The sequence below is a fragment of the Sminthopsis crassicaudata genome, chromosome 6 (assembly GCF_048593235.1).
Source record: "Sminthopsis crassicaudata isolate SCR6 chromosome 6, ASM4859323v1, whole genome shotgun sequence".
NCBI classification, from domain to species: Eukaryota; Metazoa; Chordata; class Mammalia; order Dasyuromorphia; family Dasyuridae; genus Sminthopsis; species Sminthopsis crassicaudata.
The window spans coordinates 37,037,051-37,058,615 of record NC_133622.1 but is presented as its reverse complement, the minus strand read 5'-3'; the positions used below and the strand labels follow the sequence as shown (position 1 = coordinate 37,058,615).

Sequence of the window (21,565 nt, the reverse complement as noted above, 5' to 3'; positions counted from 1 at the left end):
CACAGCCCTCTCTCATTTCAATTTACTTTCATGTCATGGTCGTTTTTGAGAACAAAGAACAAAACACATACAATCCCATTTTTCCTAACTCTGGGGTATATTCCCTACTTAATTTTACCTCAGAGAATCCCTTTCTGTAGGATGAAGATCAAGTACTATTTTCTGCTTGAAGCCTTTTCAAATGCCCCCAACTGCTAGTATCCTCCCTCCCAAACGATTTTGTAAATATTTATATTTGTTCTTTATACCTGTGCTGCCTGTTATTTTGCTGCCTTCCCATTAGATTGTGGCTTCCATCTGATTAATGACTGCTTCATTCTTTGTACTTGTATTCCACAGTGCTCAATGAAGTGCCTACCTCCTAGAAGAGCTAAATAAATACTTATTGACTGAACAACTATGGCCCTCCTAGGAAAGATGGGGTCAGGTCTTCCTCAGGTGACAGCCATGTGGCTTGTGAACACATGGCCCTTGTGGAGCTTTTGCTCCGTTTTTGTCTGATTGCCACCACGGAAGAGAAAGACTGATTTGGCTGGGAAGTGCCTTTTTGCATGTATTAATTTCAACAGCCATTTAAAAGGCCATTTCTATGCAATAAGCAAAGTTGAAACAATTCCAAAGTTGTAGGAAGTTCCAGGAGCAGGCTCACTAAGGTAGGTGGTCCCTGGGAAGATATTTTGTAAAGAAGGGGTTTGAACTAGGAGGAGGCTAGAGAAGCTAAGAGGAAGAGCACTGCAGGCCAGGCGAGACAGCAAGTGCAAATGCAATTGCACAGGTGTGTCCCGTGATGAATAATAGCAAGATGCACACTATGTGCATGGAAACAAAGTGCAAGAAAGCTAGAAAGGGACTAGGCCATGAGGGTTTTAAGCACCAACAAAGGAATATTTCATCGAGAGGTCATAGTTTCTGGAGTTTCTTGAGTAGGGAAAAGTCAGACTTTAGTATTTTCTTTCTCAGCGGCTGGATCACACTGCTGCTTCACGGATCCCTTGCGGTTCCTATCCACTTTAGTTTCTCTGATGGATTCTGCACTGACTGCTCCGCTGAAATTTCTCTCTTTTGGCGGGCTCTTGTAGAAAAAAGTAAGCACTCTTACCGTATGAGTGTAACATGTACATACAACTACACATACATGTACACACATGTGTATAAAAGCTTCTCCCCCAGGCTCACTTAGGGAGGGACCAGAAGTTGGCCGGAAGGCAGAGCAGAGCAGGAGACTAGCAAGCGGGACCGCCGTGTCGGGTGGGACGAACAGAGAGTCCAAGATTAGCGCAGGGAAGAGGCAAGGGCTGAGGGGAAAGACGCCGCTCCCTACACTTTTCCCGCCCACAAGTTTTCAGGGCTCGGGCGTCTAGGGGTATAAAGTAGGCATACGGAGCAAACACTGGCAGACCACGCATCACCCCGTGACCTGCCCGTTCGTTTTGGAGACCCCATGAACAAGGACTAAGAAGTTAAGGGCCGAGTTAGGAAGGGAGGGCTCACACGCGGTCCTGGAGAAGACCGGGAGTCCCCGGGGTTTACCGGAGTAGGGCGGTCGGACCCACGCTTTGGAAAGATTAGTGATAGGCTCGGGGATCCGAGAGGGATGCAGGGCGGCTCCTGGGGACACCTTGGCTTTCCAAACACCAAAAAGCTTCTTTGCAGCTGCTCGCAGGCGGCCGCACTAGAGCCCAACCCCGACAATCTCCTTTTCACCGATGGGGGGGGGGGTGGCCACCTCTTAGGGGTGCAGTGGCGGCCAGTCCCCTTCGAGAATGAAGGACAAACGGCAATCCCCCACACGGCGACCTCCTGGAGAACAGGGCCTGGGGTTTTATGGAGCCTGTCTTACAGTCTGCAGGTGCGCAGAAATGGTTAAAGGAGGTGGGGGACGCTCAGCAGGGGCCACGCTTTGCACTCATCCACCCACTTTGCCCTCTCGGGGACGCCCTCCTCAAGCCTCGCGAGCTTTCTTCGGTCCCCTCGGATGGTAGAAGCGAGCGCTTCCGTAGCTTGGGCTTCACTCATTTGGAAATCGCTCTCCCAGCCCCAGGCCGGAAGCCTGCGCGCTAGGCAGAGAAACACCTTTCAAAAGCACCGCCAGCTCCGTCTGACGCAGAGGCTTCGGGGAACCTCGCGGACGTTGGGATTTCTCTTTCCTTTCCCGCCCCGCCCCGCCCCGCCTTCCTAGCGTTTGGACTCCAGTCCTGGCTAAGCGACGCCGTGAGCCCCCAAGGCACTCTGGGACGTACAGTTCGGGGGCGGCGCAGTCCTCGGCGTTTCCATTCGTTTAAGCGCTTTTTGAAAGGCCATGGTGGAAAGGAAGGGGACCTTTTTTGCCACGTGCCCAGGCCCAGTGTCCTCTGGGAGTTGTAGTCGGCAGCGGGGGCGGGGTCAGGGGCGGGCGCTGCCAGTAAGGAGACGTAGCTCTCCGTAGGGGGTGTGCTTCGGTAGCCCATCGAACGAAGCAGGCTGGCTGAGCGGCCGCTCGGAGCCGGTCCCTCGGTTGGCCTGGCCTGGGCGGCGGCTTCGTGGCCTTCCAGTGCGCGGGTCCTGTCAGAGCCCCGAAGCGGCCTTTCTTCTATCCGTCACCTACGCGGCGGCATCCTGTCGCTCTGCAGAGCCCAGTGCCCCCCAACCCGGCTCCGGAGGGCGACGTGGCCACCCCGTTTCTCGGCCCTCCGCCCCCGGGGCGTGGGGGTCTCCGCCGGCCTCCCCCGCCCTCGCTCCTCGCCTCTATTCCTCGCCCGCCATGGAAGCGGCTTGGCGCCAGGTGGCGGCCGGCAGAGGCCGCGCCAGAGGCCGGGCGTCCGCAGCCCCGGTGCCGGGGAACGGAGTCCAGCCGCGCGGAGGCGGCCGGGGTAGCGGAGCCCCAGGGACCGGCAGCCGGCCTGGGACCGGCCGAGGGGCCGGCGGCACCGCGACTCCTTCCCCGGCCCGGAGCTCGCCCGGCGGCCTCCCGGGAGCGGTGGCTACAGCGGCGCTTCAGGCCCCGGCGGCCCCGGGTGAGCTCCTCGCGCGGTCCCTAGGTGGAGAGGGGGAGGGGGAGAAGGTGAGGGGGGCGGGGCAGGTCTGCCTTCTCCCTTGCTTTCCCCTTTTCTCGTTCCTCCCTCCCCTTCTCCTCTGCCCCCCTCCCCTCCCCCAGTTCCACGCCCCCAGTCTGTGGGCATTTTTGGCGTTACCCACTTGTCCGGGTCCAGCCTCGCCAGGCCAGGCCGGGGAAGGGGGTGGTGGTGAGGAGGCTTCACCTTTTTTGTGCCGGGAGACCCGGGGGGCATTCCGCCGGAGCCTTTATTTCTGGCCACGCCTGAAACAAAAGGCAGGGGTAACTAACCCGCCCTGGGGACGTCGTTGTCGGAATGTGGAAGGACTCGGGCTGAGCCGCGGCGGCGGCAGCGTGGGGCGCGTCCGACCCCCGAGAACCCGCAGCGCTCAGCCGGGAGACCCCCCCAGTATTTTAGACTTCCGGGAGCGAACGGGCGTCGGGCTTTACTCCTTAAGTCGGCCGGCCAGGTGGCCGCGGGAGCCCCGAAGACTCCTCCCCCTGGGTCTTTCCCCGCGTGTGTGAGACGGAAGGAGAGGAAAGGGCCGAGCTGTGTCCTTACCAATGAGACCCCAAGCGGGTCACGGAGGGAGCGGGATGGGACGGAACCCCTTCTAGAACGGGGAGAACTGCCGTGGCGGTGGGCTGGGGTCTGCATGTCCCGCAGGCCGCCCCTGCAGCTTCAGCCCCAGTGCTGTGACCCAAGGGTCAAGGTTTAGAATGCATTTTTTCCTATGATCTGTCTATAATAAATCTCTACCAAAATAAACATCTTTTCCAATAACTTAACCATGGCATCGAGGTAACCTGGTTCTCCAGACTTTGTAATGCACACAGCAAACTCTGCCAACTTGGAAAGGCCCTTCTCCTGAGCCCCAGGATGACGTTAAAATGGTGGGAGTTTTTTAGGCCACTGCAACCCCTGAAGACCCCATCATAAGATGTAGGATTGTCATCCCGGGCTAGGATGTCGAAAGAATGCCTCGATCCGTACTGATCTGTCATTAAAATGATTTTTTATCCCCTGAGCACCATTCCCTCCTCCTCTCCCTCCTTTCCCTCCTTCCTTCCTCATTTATTTATTTATTTTCTCAGGCTGGGGTTAAGTGACTTGCCCAGCGTCACACAGCTAGGAAGTGTTAAGTGTCTGAGCTCGGGTCCTCCTGAATTCAGGGCTGGTGCTCTATCCACTGCGCCACCTAGCTGCCCCCCATCATAATAACTCTTTATAAGGAACTCCTTGTCCGCTTAGACAGGGATGAGCCACTCATTTGAAACTTACTGTGTTTAGGGTGTCTTGGTCATTCGGGAAGATTAAGATTAGCCACATCTCTAGTATGTGTTAAGGACCATGCCCAGGTGAAGGGGCAGGTCAGTTCTCCGAGAGCTGTGGTCACACCACACACGTGCTTCTCAGTGGAGAGGTCCGAGAACAGCAGCTGCCTCTCGGTCTCCTTGTCTCATCACCATCATCCTCTCCCAGGAAGAGATCCATTCTCCTGGTCGGAGTTAGACCTCCAGCAGCCCCGGCAGGCGGCTCCTATCACTACAAGTATATATCAGCGGCGGGACTTAAACCCTGGTGCTTTATTCTAAGACTCCTTTCCGTTGCCTTTGAGAAATAAAGGTGCTCTTGTGCAATGATCGGCACACATTAAATGCTAAACTAGTAAATGCTCAATTATTTGCCCTAATCCACCAAAAAATAAGTTTAATCTTTGTGCTAGAAATATAGAATATTGTTCTTGCCTTTGAGGAATCCTGTGTCAGCATGATAAGACATATATGAAACTATATGAAACTATGATTAAGTACCCAAATAAATAATATAAACAATAAGCCTTAAGTTGATGATCCAAAACAAACATTTTTTTTTAGTATTTTACATATATGTGTATGTGTGTATACATACACACATGCATATCACAAATGAAGTTGCATGCCTGTTTTGTTACAATACACAAATTTGTGTTTGAATTTTAGAAGTAATGTTAAACTTCTTTATTTTTAAAATTTAGTTTTCCTTCAGGGAGAGCAGTCACTAGAAGTGTTATCCTACATTTTTACAAACGGGAAGATAGTTTTTGGTCTAGTTTCAGTTTATTTTTTTTACAACATTATTCTAGGTAACTTTCTTTTGCCAGTTTTGGTGGTGGAGGTGTGGTGTGTGAGAAAAGGACATCTAGTAATTCTTTTTGAAGGACGTTGTTACAGAAACATTTGTGCTTGACTAAAGTAAATAATTTCTGTTGAAAAGCAATACACTTGTAATCAAATGCTATAAAAAGACAGACTAGCAGAAGTTACTTCTGGGATTTTGGTGAAGGAGAATTTATGAAGGATAGAAGACAACTTCTGTTTTATAATTTGCGCTTTACTGCTTGAGAGTGTTTTACAGAAATTAAAAATCACCTTATTCTTTTAAACAGAGCTAATTTCACAGAAGAAATTTGAGGAAATCAAGAAGGCTAATCAAGCGGCAGCAAAAAAACTGGTTGAAGATCACTTTAGTTCCTCTGAAGAAGAAGGAGATGAAGATACTGAAGGAAAGCAGGGCAAAATTGTTGACAAAACATTCATAACTTATACTAAGCAGATAGGTAAAAACAATAAAATTCTATGTCTGTATGTGGTTGAAAGCTAAACTTTTGATTTGTGGTGACTCATGACATATATGTGAGGTTTACATCAGAAGAGTTAGCCTGTTAGTTCCCATTAATGTGGTAGGCCAGATCATTTTTGTTTCTTTCTTTCTTTTCCTTCCTTCCTTCCTTCTTTTCCTTTTCCTTTTCCATTTCCTTTTCCATTGGGGTTAAGTGACTTGCCCAGGGTCACACAGCTAGGAAGTGTTAAGTTTTTGAGGCCAGATTGAACTCAGATCCTCCTGACTTTAGGGTTAGTACTCTAACTGGCCCCATTTCTTTTTTAATTTGAACCCGGACTGGCTATGAAGCAAATAGAAGAATTATAGCTATGACTTCCCTCATATTTTATATTAATTCTTTCTCTTGCTTTTGACTAGATTGCAGCAGAATATTAGGGTGAACTAGGCAAAGTTTAATTCTCTCCAATCACTGCTTTGATTTCTGAATTTTTTTGGTATTCTTCCTTGTCATTTGACTTGACTTTTGTGGACTTTGAATGCCCCTTTTGATTTTTTTTGTTCTGATGCCATTTCCTTCTATGTCTTATGCTCAATGCATGTTGAAATTAGTATTCATTTCTCATTGTTATTTGTCCCTTAATTTATAACTTCTACAAATTTTTTGCTTCTCAGTATATTTTAAGGTTTGAGGGTGATGCTCTTGCATCCTCATAACATGAATATCTTTTTTATTCACTGTGGGAAAGGCTGGAGAGGTCCCATTTCAGATATATACTATATATAAATTGATGTGTTCCGTATGCAAGTATTTGGCTTAAAAGGATTGTTGCAGTTTTGATAGGCTCTTGAGAGTTCTTACCTGAAATTTGAATTTAGTAGTTATTAAAAATGCACTATGGAATTCAGTACAGAGGTCAGGACTGGATCTGTGCATTCTTGTGTTAATTGAAACTCTAGAAATAGATGTAGTAACTAAGGGAAAGAATACAGTGAGAAGCAAATAGGGTCAAAGACAAATCTCAAGCCTGCAGTTAGGGAGCCACAGAAGACAAGAACTAGCACAGAAGACAAAAGGCTCAGGTAGAGAGAATGAGGACAAAAGTGCATCAGAGAAGCCAAACTAAAAGAGAAGTTCAAAAAGGGAAGTAGTTGGCAGTGCCAGTTGATTCTTCAAAGTCTTGAGATGTTTACTTATTTTTTCTTAGGTTGTTTTCAGGATCACTGTTGCATATCATTGTAATCAAATTTTTTCCACTTCACATCTGTTTAAGGACTGGCAGAAATCTCTGAATGCTCACCTTGATATAGGTGAAAGGCAGAAAAGAATCATAATTGTTATTTTTCTAAAGAAATGAATATTCTAGCGAAGCAATTTGATTTTCTGTGATAGGAATATCTTTTAGTGACATGCATTTAATAGGATAGGCACCAAATAAGGAGGGATTGGATGTGAAGGACCTATTTTGGCGCTAAAGCTAAAATTCTATATTCACTGATATTGCTCTAGTTTGGTGGCAGATAGTTATCTTAAGTGTATATTGCTTTATTTGACTAAGATTTAGAATATTTTTATACATGACTGTACTCATAATGATAATCTATTTCCTTTGTGATTGAAATAAATGTAAGCTTTAGCTTAAGTGCCTCAGTGACTTCAGGATTATAGAAAATTTGTGGTAAAGTGAGAATGCAGGAACTTAGAATTCTTGGGATCTGCAGTTGTTTGTAAATCATATAAAAGATAACTGGGTATCTTTTAGTCTTCTTAGAAAGTTGCTCTTATGAAGTATTATAATCCTTTTTGGTGGATTACAGTTGTATCAGAGAAAAACTTAATCCTAATGAGACTTTCAGAAAATCTTTAGCTGACAGTTAAAAAAATTTTTTTTAAATACTTATTTTAACAAAGTATTTGTGACAAAGGATGCCTTATGGTTCTTAGAGTAAATTTTCATTTATGTGATTTTATGAATATATTTAGCGCTTAAGACTCTTAATCGCTCCTCTTTGGGGGAAAATTTGACTTTTAAGTTAGTATTCTGCACTATGTATTGATAAAATCTTTTTGTGATTTGTGGAAACATGATAGAATGTTGACAGTGGTTATATAGCAAATTTTCTTTTGAGGAATAAATTATAGATCGCTGAGAGTTTAGCTTTTTTTATAAGGACAAACTTTTAAAATTTACATGACATTTATCTTTTAGAAAGATACAATATTTCATCACATACTTTATTAAATAGAGAATAATGTCATGTGACTTCCTATTGAATCAGGATTTTTGTTAATGAACTTCATTTACTGTCCTGTGCTTCCTACAATGATGCTCTTTGGTATGAAAGAAATGTTTGGCCCTGATGGCTTCTCAGTGGTTCCGGTTTGCTCTGTTTTTTGAGCTCTTGTGTTTTCTCTCTCTTTTCTTGCTGTCAGTCTCTTTTTGCTACCAGTAGAGTGCCTAACATTGGCTTCTTTTATAATTTAAAATTTGCTTTTTATGTGAAGTTTGCTGGTTTAAAAACTATATAACAAAGCTTGTTTAAAATTATATCTGGGATAAGAATAAAGAGATTCTGCCAGGTCTGAGGGCCTCTCTAGCAAGTCAAATCCTTATGCTATGAGATATCTCAGGTCTTTTTTGCTTAGTATTTTATGTATTAGATAAGTTTCTGAATAATTGAATAGGCAGTTGTACTATATTTCAGAAAATTCTGGGTAGTTAAAAATTTCCATTTTCTTTCATTTTAAGATGGAGATATGCGTGAATTGGAACGAACTAGACAGTATATAAATGAAGCTTTTCAGTCGGGAGCTATGACATGCTTAATATGTATTGCTTCAGTAAAGAGAAACCAAGCAGTAAGTTTTTTTTTTATATATCTATTTTTTATTTTCTTATAAAGTTAAAAATAACAGTGAACTTGGAAAATTTAAAAATAGGATCAATTGTTTTCCGTTGAACATATTTTAAAAGGTAAACGAAACAAACATTCAAAATTATCCTTGAATTGCCTATCTGAATTTGTGGATTTAGCTTTGAATTTCTTTTCAATTAACATTAATTTTAATGATAAACATTTAGGTACCTACTTTTGGGAAAGCATTGGGAATACAAAGATGAAGCCAGATGGTTCCTTCTCTTAAGTAGTTTACAATGTAGAAACAAAGAATTTTCTTTATATGAGTATAACAAAGGGAGCTCTTTCCATTCTAGAGAATATATTCTTGAGTCTTAAAAGGCAAAATCTTCTAGTAATGTATGGACAGTCTTCAATGTTTGGGGGGGATGGAAGTTGATCCTTAAATCCATAGGTAAGTCATTTGTTTTAGAAAATCAAAAGTTTTTTCCCCCCAAGTCAGCTTTCTAACTTTTAATATTGAAGAACCAGATAGTATAGTATATAGAGTGTTGTACTTGGTGTCAGGAAGACCTGAGTTCAAATCCAGCCTCAGACACTTAGGAGCTATGTGAACCCAGGCAAATCATTTAACCTCTCCCATCTTTAGTTTTCTTAACTATAAAATGGAGATGACCATAGTACCTACTTCTCCCAGTTGATGGGAAAGTCGTGTATTGTGCTTTGCAAGCCTTAAACACTATATAAATACTAGATTATTATCATTATTATTAATAATAATAATAATGATGGACCAGAAGTTTAATTATTATAGTCTTAACTACCATCCAGATTTATTCTCTATTAGTCAAGAAATAGAGAAATCAATCTTCATAACCTTAGACGCATATAAACACAGTTGCATAACATAAACCTAGAGACCCTCTCTTCAGAGGCAAAAACCATGAATTGCTAGGAAAACTGGAAAACAGTATGGTTAAAATTAGATTGTCAACATCTTACTGTAACCTAGAATAAGTTCTAAATGGATATGGTGACCCAGAAAGAAAATGTCACATCTTAAACAATTGAATGTAAGGAAGAAAAAAATACCAATAGCTGATCTTTGGTTAGAGGAAGAGTTCATAACCTAATAAGGTATAGAAAGGATCAAAAAGATAAATGGACAATTTTGATTGCATTAAATAATTTTTTTGCACCAAAAAACCTAATAAAATTAGCAGGGAAACAGTTAACTGGAGGGAGGGAGACAGGGCTTGATATCCAAGTTATTTAAGAAAATGATTCAAACAAAGAATAAGAGTCATACTTGAATAGAGAAATGATCAATGCAGTTCCTCACAGAAGAAATCCAGCCTATCAATAACTATGAAAAAAATATAACAGCTATCTTGTAATGACAAAAAAACTGGAAACTAAGAGGGTCCCTATCAGTTAGGATGCTGACAAATTATGGTTGTCTGAATTAGGGAGTATTATTAAAGAAATGACAAAAGGGACAATTTTAAAGAAACCTGGGAAGACTTTGAATTTATGTGGAATGAAGTGAGCAGGGGCAGCTGGATGGTGCAGTAGATAGAGTGCTGGCCCTGAAGTCAGAAGGACCTGAGTTCAAATCTGGCCTCAGACATTTAATGATTCCTAGCTGTGTGACCCTGGGGATGTCTCTTAACCCCAATTGCCTCAGCAAAAAAAGTGAGCAAAGTGAGCAGAGCCAGGAGAACAATTTATAGAGCAGCTGTGGCATTGTAGACAAAACCGTTTTTGGTTTTTTTAATAGCTTTTTTTTTTTTTCAAAATACACGTAAAGATAGTTTTCAACATTCACCTTCACAGAAGCTTGTGTTCCAAATTTTTCTCCCTCCTTACCTCCTCCCTCCCTTAGACAGTAAGTAAACTGATGTTGATTAAACATGCTTAGTTATTCTATACACATTTCTATATTTACTGTGCTGCACAAGAAAAATCAGATCAAAAAGGAAAAAAAAAAAAACCAAGCAAATAAACAACAATAAAAGTAAAACTGCTATGCTTGGATCCACACTCAGTCCTCATAGTCCTCTGGGTGCAGATGGCTCTCTCCGTCACAAAGAGCCATGTCCATCAGAGTTGATCATCACATAATCTTGTTGTTGCCATGTACAGTGATTCCCTGGTTCTGCTCAGCAGATGGGGAATAGGTGATGTATATATACCATAACTTATTCAGCTATTCCCCAACTGCTGAGCATCCATCCACTCAGTTTCCTTGCCACTACAAAAAGGGCCACCCACAAACATTTCTGCACATGTGGATCCTTTTCCCTTTTTAATGATCTCTTTGGGATACAAGCCCAGTAGGGACACTGCTGGATTAAAGGAAATGAATATACAGTTTGATAGCCCTTTGGCTGTAGTTCCAAATTGCTCTCCAGAATGGTTGTCACAACTTCACCAACATTGCATTAGTGTTCCAGTTTTTCTACATCTCCTCCAGCATTTATCATTATCTTTCCTCTTTCCTTTCATTTTAGTTAATCTGCAAGATGTGTAATAATACCTCAGAATTGACCAACAGTTCTGAAAGACTTAAGAGCTGTAATAAATACAATAATTATTTGATTATTGGGAATTGGTGGGAATCATTTATTCAAGGTATAGAATGAAACATTCATTTTTGGACATAGCTACTATGGAGCTTTGTCTTATTTGACTTCATTTGTGATAGGATTTTGTTTTAATTTTGAGAGGGGATTTAGGGTTCAAGAAATTGGAATTGTAATAGCATTTCAAAATGAATAAAAGAGGGTCAATCATACGTTTTTGGAGTCAGGAAGAGCTGCTCAAATAGGATCTGGGATATTGTATATCCCTGGGCAAATCATTTAGCCCAGTTTGCCCAGATTGTTGTGAGGATCTAATGAGATAGTAATTGAAGAGGGATTATTAGCTTGCAAGGCACATAATAAGCATTATAAAAATGTCAATTACTATTAGTATTATGATATTGTTATTATTTAGGGTTAGTTAAATTCAGGATTTAAAAAAAAATAGAAATCCATTAACAATGTTTCTAATGGGAAGAATGAGTTCTAATTTAGGATGCCAGTATATATTTCTCTATTCTAAACAGCAAGCATTTTACCCCTTTGTCACACTTTCTACTTGCTAAGATTGAGACCAGGATCTTTCAGGGTAATTAGTCCCAGATTGTCGTCTGTGAGGCAGTTTATAAATGGGCTGGGGAGTAAAGAGGATCAGGATTTAATAATAGGAAGTGTAGGGTATCCTTTGGTGGTATCTGGCCCTAGATTGGCTTGTTCTTTATGGTGGTAAAGAAAGAGAAAAATTCCTCCCCTAAGATTTATGTTCTCTCTGTTCCTTTTGCTGCCACAGAGCCCCATACCCTCAGACTTGCCTTTGGGCTTGAGTTGCTGTTTGACGGAGAGAAAATAAAATTCTTCCTGCCCTGAGGTTCTTGTGTCCAATAAAAGTAGAAATCCAATTAGCTCAGCATCTTAGTCTCAGCTCTGTGGCTGGCCCACCTGGCATGGCTTACTGCTGGCTTTTCCTCTTAATGGCTTGCTGCCATTTTACTGCCAGTGAAAGGACATCTTCATGTGAACATGTGCTTTTGTCAGAATGCTTCATGTATTTTGCTTATAATTTCAACCATATTATCAGTGACACTTTGCTGTTTGCTTTATGTAATCATAGGAATTGAAACATAAAAGAAAAATGTAGAAGTAAGGAAGACTTGAGTTTTCTTGATTGGCTTTTGGTGAAATAATACGTTATTTGTCAGTTGTTTCATGCTTCTTAAGTTCCTTTCTCCCTTCACATTCATCCAGTTACCCTAGGAGATGGGTAGAACATTCTTTATTGTTTTGTTTCTCTTACCAGGAAAAATCTACCTTTTTTGCCTAATTTTAATTTCTGTGAATTTTTGTCTTAGGTTTGGAGTTGTTCAGGATGTTTCTGTATATTTCACATGCCCTGTATTCAGAAGTGGGCTAAAGACAGCCTGTTCCTTGTGTCTTCACCTTTGACAGATGATGACTTTGGAAAAAGAGACTATCCCTGGCCTTGGTAGGAATTTGTCCTATTGGAAATGCTTAGTTGAAAGTAATAAAAAATTATTAAGTCCATTTCAAATTAATTTTTACGATGAATTTTTTGATCTCAGATCTTACATTTTGATAGTCTTTTAATTAATGATCAGTAGCCCTTGCAGAGAAGCCATTTAGGTCACAATTGGTAAAAGTGTCTTTTTTTCCACATCCCACTCTTTTATCTTCCAAGTCTCTGCATTTATACTAGTGGCTGTCCATCTTACTTAGAATGCTTTTCTCCTGGTTCCCTTCAATACTCATTTTGCAGTCCCATGTTCTGCAGGAGGCCTTTTTGATCCCACCTGGCATGTAGTCCCTTCTTAGTTCACTTTCATAGCATATATAATTTTGTGTACCTCATTAGAATGTGAGTTTTTTAAGAATAGGACTGTTTTTGCTTCTCTTTGTATTCCTAGTGCTTAGCACAGTGCCATGAACATAGTAAATGATTAACGAAATGCTTATTGACTGATGATGAGTTAAGCCACTTTTTATTTCTGAGACAAGATGGGTTTCACTTAGATTTAAAAAAGAGGAAAAATTGTATGTTTTTTGTTCTCAAGGCTTACCTTTTTTTTTTTTTTAATGGATTTTTATTGATGTTTGTTTTTACATCACACATATTTCCCATGTTAGTTTACTTTTAACCAATAAATAGGATATGTTTTTCAAACCTTGTTATTCTATAGATAATGTCAGGTGCATTTTTATTCATTTGATTGTTTGGTGAGGTGCTGCTTAGCTCCTAAATACTACTAGTCTTAAGAGCACTCTTATCTGAATTACTTGAGGGAATGACAATAGTTTTGGGTTTTTTTGTTTTTAACTAGCCAGGGAGAATTATTTGAAAAAATTTAATATAAATGGAACTTATTTTTCAGGAGGGGCAATTTTGTGATAACTGAACTTGAAAAAAATTTAGAGACTTTTATCCAGTTCTCTTATTTTTATTTTTATTTTTTTTGAGGGAATTGAGTAAATAGACAAGGCTTATCCAATTTCACATAAATAGTACATATTGAAAGTTAAATTTGGATCCATATCTCCTGATTCCAAAGGATTATCTAAATATAATATATTAAGTTCTTGAGATGATAGAAAAAAAGATATAAGAAATTCATACTTAATTTTCTAGCTTTTGCAAGGGTTGAAATATTTCATATAAATGAATTTTGTAGGTAAATGAAGCTTATGTCTTAAGAAAATTTTTTTATTATTTTAATACATTAAGAGAAATAGTTAAGAAAATAAGCAGATACATCAGTTTTATCTGACAAACTATACAGCAATGGATGGACAACCTTAGTCTTCTCTCTTCTGCTTTTATCATTCTTATGGAATCAAGATTGTTTTTTACATAATTGAAATTTAATGCTTTTTATTTTTGTTTTCTTTTCTGCTCCGTTAGTGTGATCATTATGTATGTTCTCTTAACACATTGAAATAAAAATCTAATTGTAGATGCAGGCAAGCTCTTACAAAGGAGCAGGTGGAGATATCTTCACATCTTTTCTTTGAGGCCATGCTTATTCTTTGATTTTGTAACAATTTTCACTTGCTTTATGATGATTAGTTTTTCCATTTACATTGTTTTCATTTCATTATTTCATTTCAAAATTCTTTTTTGCTTTTTTGTATTTGTCCTATTGGCTTATTGCAGAGTGATGTTTCGTTATATTGTGCAACAGTTCATTTAGTTTTTCCCTAGTTGAGGAAGAACTGTTTTGTTTTTATTTATTGCTAAACACAAAATAGTGCCATAAATATTTTGGTATAGGTAGGGTTTTTCTTTTTGTTAATGATATGGTTGGCTATATGCCAGCAGTGTCATCTCTGGGGCACAGGGTATGGATTTTAGTTCTGTGTACTAAGTCCTGCTGTCGTGTTTTTTATCTGTAAAAACTTTTTATGTCCTGTTTGCAGAATGCAAAGGCATCCTGAAAAGTTTTAGGGTATTACATGGTAATGATGCATATGACCGGGCAGATGTTATAAGTTGAAAGCAATTATTTTATGTTCATTTTTTTCCTTCTTATGTTCTTGAAAAAGTATATTAAATTTCAGCTTAATAATTATTTTATAATTTTTATGATAATGATTCTTAATTATTATTTTCCCCTTAATAGTTCTTTTTCCTTCCTTTAGTCCAAAATGTAGATTTGAATATAAGAGATCTGAAACACCTACTCGGTATTATTGCTATTGTGGAAAAGTGGAAGATCCACCATTGGATCCATGGCTTGTACCTCACTCATGTGGACAAGTGTGTGAGAGAGAATTTAAGCCTCCTTGTGGACATAAGTGTTTACTACTCTGTCACCCAGGTAAATTTAGTTTTATTTTAATTGTTTTGATTGCTTAACTACTTTTTTGAAATGCAGAAATAATTATAAAATTTAACCTAAATGTTGGTTAAAAGTATGGGAAGTCATCCCTAAAGTATTGATAAGAAAAACTTAAACATGAGTTGAAAGTTCAGCATGTGATCACAGACTTCAAAATTCACTTTTTTCCTTTCACTGGATTTCACTAGGTCCGTGCCCACCATGTCCAAAGATGGTCACTATCACTTGTTACTGTAAGAAGGCAAAACCAATGTCTCGCCGTTGCAGTACCAAGGAGTGGTCCTGTCAGCAGCCATGTGGTCGGAAGTTGTTGTGTGGCCAGCATAAGTGTGAAAGCCCTTGTCATGCAGGTGAGGGGAATGTTTAAATAATGTGGATATTTTGAATGAGGCAGTTAGTAAAGGCAGCTATCAAAATATGAGACTTCTGGCTAAGAGGAATGAATTTTCAGAGTAATTTGTAATATTCCTACTTTGAGTAATCATTATGATTTTAGGAAATTGTCAGCCCTGTCCACGAGTTAGCAAGCAGAAGTGTGTCTGTGGCAAACGGGTAGCTGAAAGACTTTGTGCAAGTCCTGTCTGGCACTGCGATCAGGTAAGTTAGGGTCTTTAAAACTGTGAGCTTTTGGCTCCTGGGGAGCTAATGGGAAGCAGCTTCTTTCTGTTTATTTCTATTACTCAGTTAATCAGTACCACCCTAGGTGTCCTATAAGACATGATTGTGCACAATCACTTCTTGAGCTTCCACTTACTTAGCTCCTGAAGAAGCAGAGTGAGCCCTAGTGGAGGCCTGCACCTGCTTTAGTCTTTTTCTTAAATGATTCATTATAAATTTAATAATAAATTTAATCAGAGATTTGCCCATTATTCACATTTAAATGCATAAATAAATGCACATAAAAATGTATAAATTGTCACAATTTTTTAATTGCTCTAAATTGCCATTAGCAATGTGTACTTTGTACTTTGGTTCTTCCTTTGCTTTTTTTTGCTTTACATAGTCATGTAATAGTTTTTTCATATTCTTTATACCTAATGATCCTAACTGCATCATAGTATTCCATCACACTAGTAACCTACAATTTATTCAACTATTCCCTCATTATTGGTCATTTAGAATCTTAGATTTAGAAGTGGAAGTGACTATGGTTATCTGGGGTAATTTTCATTTTTTGAGTTGAGGAAACTGATTAGAAGTCAATTGAGATAAGTGTGTCATTTCCTTTTCATATATCTTTTTAATAGTTTGTTTTCTACTCCACTGCACTTAGTGATGTATACGAGATGAGGGCTGCACTTCCCTTTTAAATAAGCTGAGAACTTTACTTCTAAATATTAAAGCTGGGCCATTAACATATCGCCCATTAGTTAGTTAGAAACAATAGTTGTCATATATATATATATATATTTTTAACTTCGCTTTTTCTTGAAGAGTGTCGTCATGTAATCTTGAAATTTCCTTATAATATTTTCGGATTGAATGAAACCTATTGAGAGTCATGATTTGTTTAAGGTCACATAGGTGACCTTATGGATGGCAAATGTATCAGTACTTTAGGTGGTCTTTGTGAATTGATGTGGCCTATTTCATCATTTATGAAAAATTTGTGAGAAACCTCTTTGAAGCATTAGGTTTGATGTATAGTTCATTACCAGTGCTACATGGGGTGTCTTTCTATCTTAATAGGACCAACTAGGGTTTTGTATCTTTTGGCACAGCCTTTGAAACCTCTGGGGGTATTCTAGTGATGAGTCCTTGGAGTAGAAACTTCATGGGAAACTAAAAAATTATGATGATTTGTGATGGTAAAACCTCTCTAAATTAGTATGTTGATTATTTTGATGAGGAGGGATAGAAAGCTCCAAATTAGTGCTTTCTTTCTTGATTGTATGGTACTTTGCTTGCAAAGTATCATTTATAGGTAGTATGGCACAATATCAGAGATATATAAAGGAGAAGTTCTGTTATTTCAAAAGATAATGAGTTATAAAATTGTTTTAATTTTGTGAGTATCACAAGGATTAATTTTTATGTCATCGAGATTAAACTATTAAATGCTTCATTGATACTGATAACATTTCTTCTAGGTATGTGGAAAAACATTGCCATGTGGTTATCATAAGTGTGAGCAAGTTTGTCACCCTCTTGCTTGTGGAGAATGTCCTCGATCTGGGAAAAGATTCTGTCCATGTCAGAAATCAAGTAAGGGTTTGCTACTTAGCTGTAGAAGAAACGGGCCCAAAACAGACTGCTCTTATGGTTACCATTCTATTTATTTATTTATTTTTAACAAGAAGTTTTTAATTAATCTGTTGCTACAACAGTTTTTGTTTTGGGGTTTAAAAAAAAAAAAAGAAAAATAACACTTATCTTAAAATGAAATCCTTAGTACATCATCTATATAGTTTACCAGATTAAATTCCCACATTACCTATGCCTCAAAATGTATATCTCTTTTTTCAATTTTTAATTTACCTTTCTGTCAGGAAGTGAGTGGTATATATTGTCATTCTTTTAGGAACATATGGTTTATCATTTGTGTTAAACAGTTAAGAAACCTTTTGAAGTTGTTCTTTCTCTATAATGCTATGATCATTGTATAAATCTGCTGCCTAACCAGTAGGGACATTATAGTGTCCTTTTGCCCCATAGTTTTTCAGACTTGTCATTTTCCTTTTCACCAGTCTGATAAATGTGACATAGAATGTCATAGCTGCTTTAATTTTCTTTTCTCTTAATAGCAATTTAGAGCATTTTTTCATATAATTATTGATAGCTTAGATATTTTCATTTTAAAACTAATTTTTTTTCCTTATCCATATATTTGAAAGGTAATTTCTTCCTTGTCTTCAAATTTATTTAGGGTGTGACTTTATTTATAGTTTATGTATCTATTTAAAACTTACATTGCTGAATGTTGGGACATTGTTCTAAACCTAATTTCTGCCAGACTGTAGTCTAGTTTGCCTAGTAGTTTTATTAACTACTCCTTTTCCCATTGACTAGGGTCTTTGGGTTTATCAAAACATTATCGTATTGTGTTTGTTTCTGTATGTGGTATACTTAATGTGTTTCACTGATGAACCTTTTTTTTTTTTTTAGCCAGTACCAAGTCATTTTAATGATTACTGCTTTATTATAGTACAGTTTGGAAATATGACACAATAGATTTTTCTTCCTCCATCTCCCCCACTTCCTATTCCTCTTTCCCCCCATTATTACCCTTAAGATTCTTAAGTCTTTTGTTTCTCCTTACAATTTTTTTTTTTAGCACTAAAAAATATTTTTTGGGGAATTTGATTAGTAGTGAATAAGTAAATTAATTTAGGTAGTTTTTTCAATATATTATCTTGTTTTTTTTTTGTTTTTTTTTTTGCTTAGATTCCATAACTACGATGGTGAATATGGAGGTGAATCCATAACTGCTATTCTAATTGTATTTAGGAAAGAGCAAACACTTTTAACAAATTTCACTTGATATCTAGATTCTTAGTATGGTTACAATAGAAATTCAACTTGAAAGTTGACCCAGAAAGAGTATTTACTTAACTACTCTTAGGGGCTTTGGGCATTTTAAAAATAATTGGTTTGTCACTTTGTGAGTCTATCTACTTTCATATCCATTTAATGAGTTATACTTCCATGTTAATACTTTTGAAACTTGGCTATTCTTCTGAATAGTTAATATAATATATATATATATATTATATAATATATAACATAATATAACATATAATATATAATGTAATAAATAATATTAGTCTCATAATTACTCTTCATGATTTTTTTAACCTGATTGTCTAGATTTAATGCAGAGCTCCTGTGATTAGGGTTATCAACTAAAATAATCCCTAATTTTTCATTAGCAATTGAAAATTTATGTTAACACATAACATTTTACTTTATTTTTGAGTTATATATTTGGCTATCTGTGTTTATTAGAGTACTAATAGATTTTTTGAAACAATATAAAACATAAAAGTGTCAAAATCATGAAATATGAAGGATTATTAATAGTAGATTTCTCTTAACAATTTTTGTGATAACTTTAATGTTTATGTAACTTTTTAAAAAAAAGAATATATACAGTTTAATTTTCCAAATAAATATTTACCAATATATTCTGAGGTAATTTAAAGTGATCTAATTAATATATACTTTGGTAATTACTGGTGGGAATTGATATGTCATTAACACTGAATTTTTGCCTACATTTAGAGTTTTCTTTGCCTTGTACGGAAGATGTACCAACGTGTGGAGATAGTTGTGACAAAGTGCTTGAATGTGGAATTCATAGGTGTTCACAGCGCTGTCATCGAGGTCCTTGTGAAATATGTAGACAGGTTGGTCATTTTCTTTTCCAATAATTTTGAAATATTACCTAACAAAAGTTTAGGATTGGATATTCCCTTTTCCAAACTGATTTCTATTTTCTTACTTTAAGAATCAGAGAAAAAGAAAAAAAGATACTTTGTATGGTAATTTTGAGTTAGTGTAAGAAGCAATTTTTTTTAAAGAATGAGAATTCAAAAGATTATGTCATCAGAGAATAATTTTGATTTTATTCTTTTCCCCTTGAGGTTAGACTTCTCTTATATTTATGGAATTTATTAAGTGACTTGCCCAGGGTCACACAGCTAGGAAGTGTTGTGTCTGAGGCCAGATTTGAACTTAGGTCCTTCTGACTTCAGGCTGATGCTCTATCCACTGTATCACCTAGCTTCCTCTCTTTTATTTCTTTTAAGGGATAGTGCAGAGTTATAGTTCAAGAAACTTTGAGATGAGTTACTTTCATCTGGGTTAATCTTGATTTTTAGGCCTCTGTTACACATGCACATTGTGACATGGAACAAAGTGCAAAGTTAGTGAATAGCCTGCCAAGAGAACCTAGGTTTCATACTCATAATGAAATGATTCTTCTGTCCTTACTCTTGTCTATGTTCTGATAAAAATTCACATGTTAAAGTAACTAGATCTAAGGGATGTTTAAGAATTTGGAATTTAAAAAAAAAAATAAAATAATTTAGAACAGAAGGTGGAAAGCTTTATCCTTACCCAAGTAATCAACTTTCTGAAGAAGAGGGTGGAAAATTAGAACGTAATGATTCTATGATACAATGAGAAATAACAAAATAGCAAAATCAGAAGACTGAAAAAATAGAAGAAAATGCAAAATATTTACTCTCAAAAATAACTGCAAAGTGCTCAAGGAGAGTTTATCAAGAATCATTGAATTCCCTAAAAACTATGAACCAGTGGGCTAAGTGGAAATTGAAAGAATCCATTAGAATTTCCTTAAAGAAATCACAAATACAATGTACCCAGGAATCTCATAGAAGAATTTCATTGTTTTCCAGATTTATTGCAAATAACCAGGAAATAAGACTTCAAGTATCAAGGAATCAGGATCTCTAAAAAACTATACTATAGTTACATAGTTATATCTATTCCTTACAAGCTGGGGAGATAAGATTTTGGAATATGATATTTATAAGAAAAAAGAAAAAGGCTTACAAATGAGAATTACCCTAAAAAACTGATTATAATCAGACAAGGGGAAAAAAATGAACCTTTAATGAAATAGAGGACTTTGAAATATCCCTAAAGGCAAAGAAATAAAATTAGAGCTAAATAGGAACTTCAGAATGCAAACAATAGGATTCAAGAGACATCTAAAAAGATTTATATTTGAGCTCATGGAAGGAACTAAATGATGATGAAGAGCTTACATTACAATAGAGGAACAAGAAATTTTTCAGAATCTTTTTGTTTTTTAAACACTTTTGTTTAATGTATACTTTAAAAATTCATTGTACAAAATAGTTCGCATTCTTGTTCTCTGAAAATTGCAATGTTTGTTTTTATTGGTGACTGGTAAATTCATGATTTGAAAAAAGGAAAAAGAATGAAGATTAGAATATTTCCTGCTTTAATCTAATGGACCAGTTGTTTCTGTTGAATCCTAGCATCAGTTTTAGAGCTGGAAGGGAGTAACTATAACATTGAGTCCAATTCCTTCCTTGTATGGATGAGAAAACTGAGACCCAGAAAAGTCAGTAACTTGCCTAAGGGGACACAGTATTCATTCAGTGCCAGAGCTCGAATTCAAGCCCTGGGCCTCTGATGCCAGCACACTACTTCTGGATCCTTAGGATCAGAAGAAACTCATTGTGATTATTTACAACAATTTCAGAATCTCCTTTTACAATCACAAGGAAACATAAGAAAAATACAAATACAGAGACTGGATTTAATTTTGTTGGCTTTAAAAGAAAAAAGTGTAGGTTTGTGAAGAAATGAGGAAGAAGTGAAGAAGAAACTTACTCTTGCTTATATAGGTATAGGAGAGGAACATGGAGTGACATGGTAGGAAAAGTGGCTATCTTATCCTTATTTTTTCTAAATCACTCAAAAAGAGGGATGAACACCTGAGAGATAAGGAGAGTAGGCTTGGTAAAGAGAAACAGGTATAAGAACAGACTACTTTAGTAATGATTAGCCAGATTAATTCTTCCTCCCCACCTCCCACCCCCACTTTCTATGTAAAGTAGGAGCGGGGAGAGAAAAAAAAAAGAATGTATTAAAGGATATATTAGAGAAATAGATTATCATGAATGTAAATGGGATAAATTCC

General features: G+C 37.9%; 1 protein-coding gene across 1 annotated transcript in view; it reads left to right on the top strand.

Moving 5' to 3' along the window:
- Nucleotides 1-2,740: 2,740 nt before the first annotated feature.
- NFXL1 (nuclear transcription factor, X-box binding like 1) overlaps nucleotides 2,741-21,565 on the top strand; it is a 67,518-nt gene continuing 48,693 nt past the window's right edge. The window contains exons 1-9 of the mRNA XM_074275147.1: nucleotides 2,741-2,993; nucleotides 5,461-5,631; nucleotides 8,384-8,493; nucleotides 12,427-12,560; nucleotides 14,729-14,907; nucleotides 15,117-15,278; nucleotides 15,425-15,525; nucleotides 17,019-17,133; nucleotides 19,150-19,274. Of these exons, the coding sequence (XP_074131248.1) occupies nucleotides 2,741-2,993; nucleotides 5,461-5,631; nucleotides 8,384-8,493; nucleotides 12,427-12,560; nucleotides 14,729-14,907; nucleotides 15,117-15,278; nucleotides 15,425-15,525; nucleotides 17,019-17,133; nucleotides 19,150-19,274 (1,350 nt within the window). The remainder of the gene's footprint in view (nucleotides 2,994-5,460; nucleotides 5,632-8,383; nucleotides 8,494-12,426; nucleotides 12,561-14,728; nucleotides 14,908-15,116; nucleotides 15,279-15,424; nucleotides 15,526-17,018; nucleotides 17,134-19,149; nucleotides 19,275-21,565) is intronic.